Source organism: Cryptomeria japonica, chromosome 8 (genome assembly GCF_030272615.1).
Source record: "Cryptomeria japonica chromosome 8, Sugi_1.0, whole genome shotgun sequence".
Lineage (NCBI taxonomy): Eukaryota > Viridiplantae > Streptophyta > Pinopsida > Cupressales > Cupressaceae > Cryptomeria > Cryptomeria japonica.
Genome location: NC_081412.1, coordinates 740,114,946 through 740,124,593, shown reverse-complemented (window position 1 = coordinate 740,124,593; position 9,648 = coordinate 740,114,946). Strand labels below are relative to the sequence as shown.

General features: G+C 35.7%; 1 protein-coding gene across 1 annotated transcript; it reads left to right on the top strand.

The window, feature by feature from the left end:
* Positions 1–2,588: 2,588 nt before the first annotated feature.
* LOC131061439 (LIM domain-containing protein WLIM2b) lies at positions 2,589–9,187 on the top strand. Its single transcript, XM_057995135.2, has 5 exons — positions 2,589–3,311; positions 6,533–6,632; positions 6,797–6,837; positions 7,212–7,301; positions 8,511–9,187. Exons 1-5 carry the CDS (start codon positions 3,177–3,179, stop codon positions 8,718–8,720), a joined length of 576 nt encoding a protein of 191 aa, XP_057851118.1. The 5' UTR covers positions 2,589–3,176; the 3' UTR covers positions 8,721–9,187.
* The last annotated feature ends 461 nt before the right edge of the window (positions 9,188–9,648 follow it).

Below are 9,648 nucleotides of genomic sequence, written 5' to 3'. Positions count from 1 at the left end.
TAGGACAACGAACTAAGTTTGAATATATTCTCAAGAGCGAAGAGATAAAACGTATATGAATGCATGTAGAGTGTAGAGATAACAAGTATGCGAGTGCATGTAAAGGAAGATATTGTTCTACTTTACGCTATGCATACTAAGATTTAATTCATTCAAAGAAAATATCATTGAGCTAGTGAGCCTTAAATGAAAAGTAAATTACATTGTAGGTATTACAAATTCTGCAAACTCTAATCTGAAAATTCAGTAAAGACTAATAGATTGGTATAATAGTAAAGAATGTTCAGACTTAAGTAATGATTCTAAACTTTGAGCACCATACCCTTTTCTCCATTCACCTATGTGAAGAGAAGGTGAAGCTGAAGCTGAATAAACTTATGATTCTTAACTGGAAATATGAATGTTATAACTATCTAGCATTTTGTAAGGACTCTTTCAGAAACCTTGGATGGAATGTGGAGAGTGCATGTCCTCAAGTCACTTATCAACCTTGACGAATGAGATCAATTATAACCATATGGTATTTGCAAGTCTCAAGTCAAGTAGGGGTCAGTGAGTAGATGACTTCATGAATGATGTGCTTAGCAAGTATAATTAAAAACCTTTAGCCAAGGTGGCACAAAATTCTGCTTGTGCCAATGAATTCACCAAGACCATATACATAACCTAGTCAGTAGATCATACAAAATTAGCAGAAGTCTATAGTTGTGTGGACAACTAGAGTTGTGTAGGCATCTAAACACCAAGCTCATATAGCAACTTAGACCCATTCTTGTGTCTGCATTCTTGTGAAGGGTAGGGCCACTTCTGAAAGGAATGTGTACCTGAGTTTGTCAGGTTTGTGGTTGGAGAAAAAGCGCTCCAATGATGCTCTTCCTCATTCAAAATATGTTGAGACTTGGATTTCTGTACTGACAAGTAGAGTACTATAGACTCTAAACCCTACTTGTTTTTCTTATGTCATGGTTAACAAGTTTGAATTTGAAAAGATGTTAAGCATTAGATAGATTCATTTACTTTCATGCTATCATTCCAGTTATCGCATATTGCTTTTACTTTGTCAATTCATGATAGATTGAAGTTTGATTACAAAAATTTTTTTCATGCAATTTTAGATAGTTTCTCTTACTTAAATCAAGTATGCAAATCTTTTACTTTTATGTTCATAGATAGTTATTGTTACACATTTGATAACTGTAGGTATCGTTTCTCTCTTTCATTCCTTGATTTGAGGATTGTGCTTTCCTTTAGGATAAGGAGTTAATATTGAGCTATCATAATTTATCAAGCATGAGCAAATCCATTCAACGACGAATATCTCCATCTTCATCAAGCATGGGCAAACTCGTTCAACAAGAGAGATCTCCATTTGATAATTGCAAGTATTTTTCTTCTCCTTAATTACTTGATTTAAGATTTGTGTTTTAATTTAGAGTGAGAGTTAATCTTGAGCAACCACAATCTATCAAGCACAAACAAATCCATTCAACAAGGGAGATCTCCATTTGGTGATGAGCAACCACAATCCATCAAGCATGAACAAAATTATTTAACAAGGGAGATCTCCTTTTCATAATTGTAAATATTGTTTCTCTTTCATTATTTAATTTGAGATTTGTATTTTAATTTCCAGTAAAGAATTAGTATTGTTCTTCATTTCTTTCATAACTTTTGACTCTAACATACACAATATACATAATAATAATAAGTGATGAATATATAATCGAAAAAAAATAATATAAAACACGAAAATTAACTTTACATTAGATCCATTAATATACCAAAACACTCTCTTTAAAATGGAGCCAGTTATTCTCCATACAAAATGGGATCTGATTGAAAACACAAAATCTGCATATCACAATGGATTTTTATGCAAAATGGGATCTGATTGAAAACACAAAATCTGCATATCACAATAGATTTTTATGCAATTTTCACTAGTCCGATCCTCTTAATCCGTTTTTTCAATACTATAAAAATATAAAAAATCTACTAAAAAATAATTACATTATAAAAATTTGTATTTTTACAACTATATCATTTTGTACATTTTGTATGGAGAATAAACCATACCCTTTAAAATAGCTCAAAAATAAATATACAAATTTTACCAAAAATGATATGTGGGTATAGAAATTTCAGCCACAGTGCACATCCATATATAGAGATTCACAGTTTCTAAGTTTACAACACATACCCAGCCCAACTTTTATCAAGATAATGATTACCTGCACCTCGCTACTCGGCAATTATGGATTCAGTGACACGTGTCATAATCGTGACCGTCAGAGCAAGAATCTTTTTTAGCAAAACGAGATATTCTCTTATCGTGCATACCCGCTCCCCGCGTCTTTGTCTCTCTACAAAAGTATTCTTTACATTCTCTCTCTAAGTCGCTTTCCGCGCCATAATAATATTATTATATTATTTCCTATGTGCCCACTCAACGGTCCAGATTGGTTCCCATATTCTTGGAGCATATCTGCAACTTATCAAAAAGGGATGATAGTATCAACAAGGGAAGATACTGAACGGTGCAGATTAACTTCCATATTACTGGATTGGATCTGAAGCGTACATGACCCGTGTTCTCGTTTTTCGTTCTGATAAGATTTTTTTCTTTTAATACTCGTGAATCGTGCATCAAAACCATCGCAGAGCGGCCTTCGTTTTACACATTTGGATTGGAAATTTGTGTTTGGGCTTAGGAGTATCGTGATCTTGCCTTCCGACGAGTTAACGAGCAACAAATCGACTATTTTGATCCAAATTTCATCGATTTTCCCGGCGAAACGGTCAAGCGACAGCGTTTTCACGTTCGAAGCGCTGGATCGACGGAAACTATATAATAAGTGAAGAATTTGTCATAAATTCTTTTTATTTTTGTTGCAGAAAGGATTTTTTCTGCACATTGTCTGATTTCTTGAAGAAGAGTGGCCAGAGATTGCAGATCCTGTGCTCTGGAACGAAGATTAGAAAAGTCTCGTCATTTTGAGCTGGAGTCCATTAGGGCTTGAACAATTCATATGCTTGTTTGAGGAGCAAAAAGTTCGATACTTAGGCCGGCCGAAAAATTACCGTTTATGTTGATTCTGTGACGAAATAATTTTATGTTCGTTTAGAAGGAGTTGTTATTCGGCGCAAAAAAGTCTTCAAAGGCTCAGATCTTAGTCATGGCCTTCAGCGGGACGCAGAATAAGTGCAAAGTTTGTGAAAAGACAGTTTATTTTATAGATCAACTGTCTGCCGATGGGATTTTTTATCACAAGGCTTGTTTCAGGTGCAATCATTGCAAAGGAACGCTTAAGGTAAATTTTTTTTTCTTATTTTATTGGATTATTAGAGCATTTTAAAAGGAAAATGAATTCTATTGTTTCTTTTGGATCTGCTTCAAGTTTTGGGGCTCAAAAGTCTATTTCATTTTTAAAAAATTCATATGCTGGTTTTAACTATGTTTGATTATAGTGTTAAATTTCTGTTGTTGCAAAAAGAGCTTTAGGTATAATTTTTTAGGCCAAAAAATTGAAAAGGGGCTAAAGCAATGAATGGTTTTACAAAAGCGCTTCAGGAAATTTCTGTAGAACAAAAAGATTTGGAAGAGTGCCACAATTTGTTTAACATATTCTCTTTCTAATTAAAATGGAATGCATAAGCTTGAAGTCATTTATGTTATTCATGGTTCAAACTGTGGCGAATTTTGGACCCAATAGTTAGTCATTGTACTGGATAGGATTTGTATTTTTAAAACAGAACGTCAGATTTAATCATTTTTGGATGTTTTGGACACCCACAATAAGTTTCTTCGGTGTCTTTGTTCAGTTAAAACCTTCCTTGTTTTTCGTCAATACGCGACCATTTTGAATGCTTGAAAAAAATGCAGGCATTTTTGCAATGCTCATCAGAAATGTAGCTCCCATTTAAGTAGCCTTGCTGCTTTTAAGCGTGATCTAGTCCGGGAACCCTGTTCGTCTTTAGGTGAAAGTGTTTTTCGCCACAGAGGACACATGTTTAAACCTCAGAGGGGATAGGGTTGTATAGCTAGCTGAGTAAGAGGGCGCAGGATAAAATCCCAGGGGGTTCCAGAGTGTTGTATACCTAGCTGAGTAAGAGGACACACGATAAAATCCATGGGGGTCCAGAGTGTTGTATACCTAGCTGAGTAAGAGGACACACGATAAAATCCAAGGGGGTCCAGAGTGTTGTATACCTAGCTGAGTAAGAGGGCTCAGGTTAAAATCCCGAGGGGTAGGCCTAGCTGAGGAAAAGAGGTTAGGTTCAAATCATGGGGAAATATAGTTGTAGACCTAGCTGAGCAAGAGGGTACAGGTTCAAATCTCAAAGGGTAGAGTTGTAGATCTACTAATATAAAATAGATTAGATTGACCTCTGTAAGGTTAAAAATAGTTTGTGGGATAACTGGCCACATCTTTCATGAATGATTTTCACTATCAGCCCCCTTATAAATAAACTGGATAGAACAGCATTAGTAGCATATGTGATCCTGTTGCTCTAAAAAATAAAGCGGTTTTCTGATTTTTCCTAGATGAACAAAAATTACTCTTTATTGCCATGCCTCCTTTGAGATTCTCCATCTTTCCATTTCACACCGGAGCTGATATGAACTAGTTCTAAGTTGAAGAGCCATATAACTTTTATTTAAAGGTTCTTATTTATCAAACTTGTGCTTGGCATTCATTTGAAAATTTACCTTCGATTGTATCTTCAAATCCCTCAACATCATCGGCCACGCCCAGCAATTGAGTTTGTCATTTTGATTATGAACTGATGGGGCCCAGGACACGAACGCATGCTACACATTATTCTGTCCAAGTTCAAAGCAGAAGGCAAGGTAATGTGGCTCAGAAAAACAATCGCGTGGCCTATAAAAATAACAAAATTGATAACTAACTTTTAAAAAATACCTATGCTCTGCAACACGATGTCAGATGTTCTCAAGCGTATGATGTAATAATAATAATATTTTTTTATATGGGTTCAAGCTTAAAAATAATTGTCATTATTTTTATGTGTCTGTCTGAAGTGCGCTACAGTTCCATGCTGAACTACCATGCGTTTCCAAGGTCTCCTGGATGTTGATTTGTGCTGGTTGCTTGCAAGCAATACGAGTGACACGGGGAATAACCTTAGGTTGGGAATTCTAAAGAGATGAGGGTCTCACGTTTATGTACCATGTAAGCGGGTTGCCCTAATTGATTTTATGTTGTTTTAAACCTGGGGAACATGCCTGCTCGGTTTGGAGCCTGGACTGTCGTTGTGATAAGTGTCTAGACTGCAGCTTAACGACCGTTTGTGTCTAGAATCTAGCCCGTTGCCTGGCAGGCTAAGTAGTGCTAAATTCTTGTGTGAGATTGAAAATTCATTATTTTTGGACATTAGCCAATTATTGCTGTTAGGAGGCTAATGCATAAGAAAACATACTTTACTATGGTATTAGGTCCAATGCCAGTAAACTGTAGTAGTCCTGGTGCATCCTGTTTTGTGAGTTCACTTTGTTTTACGATTTGTATCATCTCCTGTAACTTGGATGTAACAGTGGCTTTAGGTGCACAATTAGTTTCTATTTTGATCAATGAATTTAGAGACCTATTAATCACTTCTTTATTTCCTAGTGAAGTTGGTGTTTGTCCATCAAGAGAAGGTTTTCCATTCAGCAAGCATCCTTTCCCATTAATCACTTAATTATTTCCTATAAAAGTTGGCTTTTGTCCATCGAGTGAAGGTTTTCTATTCAGCATCATGCTTTCTATTGTGAAATTGTGTATTATAAATATAAAAAAACGCATGAGTGTTTCCTCTTGAAAAAAGGGGTTCTAGAGTTCTTCTGTAAGGGTGAATATCTGAAGTCTTCTTTTCTGAGTGGATGGCCTATTGGGTAGGGAAAATTCGTTGTGAGGTATGTAGAGGTGAGACTATTTTGGATTTTATTAACTGATTTTCCTGCAATTAATTGCAACTCCCTGTCCCCAGCTGCTGTGTATCCTCTACCGGAAAATTTAGCCACAGCCAAGCTTTGAGCTCAGGCATCCTAATAAGCTTCGCTTCTTTGAACATTGAGCATCAATAGGTCAACAAGTCAAAATGAAAATTTCACTAACTTCAGTTGTCCGTTGTTTGATCATTTGTATGTCAGCGCTTTGGTGGTAATTGATACATGTTATATACACAGACTCTTGGTTTGATTACAATTAGTCAAATGAATTGTCACTGTAGAACTAACGCTCAGCTGTCTGCTAAGTAGCTAATAGCTGAGAAAGTTTTTGTCTTCAACTAAATTCTCCCCTGCTCAATGCTTGTACATATTTGGGAAGCAGTTCAAGCTCCATTTTTCGGTCCCTGAAGTTAAATGGTTAAGGGGTAAAACAGGCTAAAATTGGAACTTCACATAATACTACTTGGTCCGTCTCTCTGTAACACTATCATAATGAAGGAAAACATTAACTTTTTTAGAGGATATTTGGTTGTAAATTTACCTGCTGTATTTTCTTGACAGTTGGTTTTTTTTTGGCAGTTGAGTAGTTACTCATCAATGGAGGGAGTTCTCTATTGCAAACCTCACTTTGAACAGCTTTTCAGAGAGTCCGGGAACTACACCAAGAATTTTCAGTCCCGTGAGAGATCTATCTTTAACGATACTTAATTCTGCAACAGATCAAAGTCATACGTTTTCTCTCTCCGGCGATAAGCTTTGTGATATTGTTGGCATAGTTATCTATTTTCAATCTTTTGATTCCTATAGTGGGTTTTTCATTAACTGTTTGACTTTTTATGACAGCAAAATCAAACAAATCAGTGGACAATATTCAACCTGAGATGGTATTTTTTCTCTCTCTTTTCTTGGATAATTATTTCCGGAGTTTGAAGTATTGGAAGTCTTTGGAATAATAAGTATTAAAATTTTATTCGAATTAATCTTGTCGAGTTTCTTAAGTCTCATAAGATTAAAGGAAAAGGAAACCATTGTAAATGGCTCCACGTGATCAAAAGCAATCAACATAGGCAGACAAAGCACGATGTGTAAATAACATGCATAAGGAATCTTTAAATAAATTAGGGAAAAAGATAGAAATATACATTTGAAGACAACTCTTCTTTGATGAAAACGATTTCATGTAGTTTACGGTTGCACTATGCAATTTGTGAATGGGATGATCCAAAAAGTTCTGATTCATGACAGTGTTCTTTTACAGACGCGATCGCCTAGCAGGATTTCTACCATGTTCTCTGGCACTCAAGATAAATGTGCCACCTGTGGTAAAACGGCATACCCTCTTGAGAAGGTAATGAATTGACGAATTCTCTAGTCCTTTTGTTGATAGCTTTCTTCGTTTGAATTTTATTAAGCCTAGAGTTTTCTGTTTTCAAATGAAAAAAAATTAAAAAATAACTAATAATACAAATATTATTTGGTTTCCTGTGCGTTGTCAATTGTTTGGTTTCTTCCTTTGAACATTTGAACCTCGTTGATTCATTTTTTTTGTTTGCCGGAAGTACAGAGGCATCAGTAAAAAAACAGATAAAGGGCCAATCAAGCAATTGACATAAAACAAGCTAAGAAACTCCCCATCTATGTTATTTAGCGTTTTGATCTTCTATTTGAATTGGCTGTAACATGATATCCTTTACAGTTGAGTGAACGAAAATTCTCAGGAAAGAAATTGGAAAGAAATTGACAAGTTCATATGATTAGATATTTGTTGATATGAGATTTCCACAATCCATAGAATTCATTTGTGAGCAAACTTCTGGAATTGATTGTGTGTGAGTTTTAGAATCAACGTTTCGGATCACACTCCGTGATCTAGGATGAAAGAGAGCACTAGAAAAGCTTTGAGAGACTAAGAAGCTTCTAGTGCTCTCTTTCATCCTGGATCACAGAGTGTGATCCGAAACGTTGATTCTAAAACTCACACACAATCAATTCCAGAAGTTTGCTCACAGATGATTAGATATGTAATCATGTAATTTTTGTGTTATTTATTGAGTTTGATGGCTAGGGTGTATTCTTTGGAGGTGAATTCCCACTTTTGGCAGTTAGATCTGTGATGAGTTACTCCGGATGACTTACTTTGGGAAGCTTAAGAGTTTATATTTGATTCCGCAATCTACATTCGTAAGTGCACAATAATTAGCAATGAATGAATGGTGTAGTGGAGCAGCTCAAACACAATAGCTAACTATCTCAAATAAAAGGGTAGATAACTCTAAGAGGTTGGGTTTCCATCTGCCAAGGATTTTAAGAATATCTTTCTCATTGTAATCGGTACATGACATTCTGAATTAAAATCCGCAATCCAAATAGCATATGTTGGGCGTAGATGCTCGCTTTCAAGCTACAAATGTATCAAAATGATGTTTTGCAGTTAGTTGTTTTCACCTCAATGCTGAGAGAGAATTGTGTTGTATATTATATTGAACACATCATTACGAACTTTATTGTCACTTTGCTCTTCTATTTTCTTATGGTATATTCATTCCTTACTTGTCAGGTCACTGTTGAAGGTTCATCGTACCACAAATCCTGTTTCAAGTGCTCTCATGGGGGTTGCTCGATCAGCCCTTCAAATTATGCTGCGCTAGAAGGCATACTGTATTGCAAGCATCACTTTGCCCAGCTTTTCAAGGAAAAGGGAAGTTATAATCATCTTATCAAGACTGCTTCTATGAAACGAGGAGCAGGTCCAGTTGCTGAGATGTGATGCTGTCATGGTCTACCTGTTATTTGATTGCCATTTTGGTTTGTATGTTGGATTGGTTTTATTGTCTGTGATGTAAGCTGGTCCTCTGCCATTTCTGGAAGAGGAACTCTGCAATATCATGTCTTGCTGTTTATTTATACCGGTTTGCCAGAGGTAATTCTATTGGCCCGACATTATCTGTCCAACATTATCCTCTGTATTAATTATTTGTGTTGTGTGCTACAGAGGGGAAAATTGCACCGAGATTTTGTATGTCTTCATTTTCTGTATCTGATTTTGGTGAAGGTGGTTGTGCTCTGTTTATTTGTAGAGTAAAAAATATGAGCCCTCCATTTTTCATTTGTCTATTTATTCAGTCTGTTTCATTTTCATGAAGGTTCCACTAATAGGATCCTTTGAAGGCAAGTTGTGATCACGACTGTATAATTGAATTAAATTAATTCGCACAATTTATCTCGAGGCTAGAATTACTGAGTGAAAGGAATGCAAAAACTTTTAATTTTGAATTAAAAAAATATGTAAGGGTTTGCTTATGACCAGAATATGTCAATGATGCTAGCTAGTGCAACCAGTAGAAATTACTTGAATTTGTAAACTTTTTTTGGATAGGCTATTTACAGGTGAACTTAATTTTTTTATCTAATAATATGGTGAAGAGCCTCGCCCATCCAAGATGTTAGAATCCAAAACTATTGTGTTGTAGAATTCAAAAAAATCCTCTTAAATTTTCAAATATTGAAGTGGATATCAATGCTTTACTGATCCATTCTTTACTGTCGATAATTGCTACTCGTACTGGAGATTTATATGGGAAAATCTCTTTAGAAGAAGGGGAATGGACAAAAAACAGAATGGGGATGATTTGAGAAGCCATTGTTATTCATAGGAGTCGGGTCAAATCCTAAATTAGAGACGGTGGCCATATGCG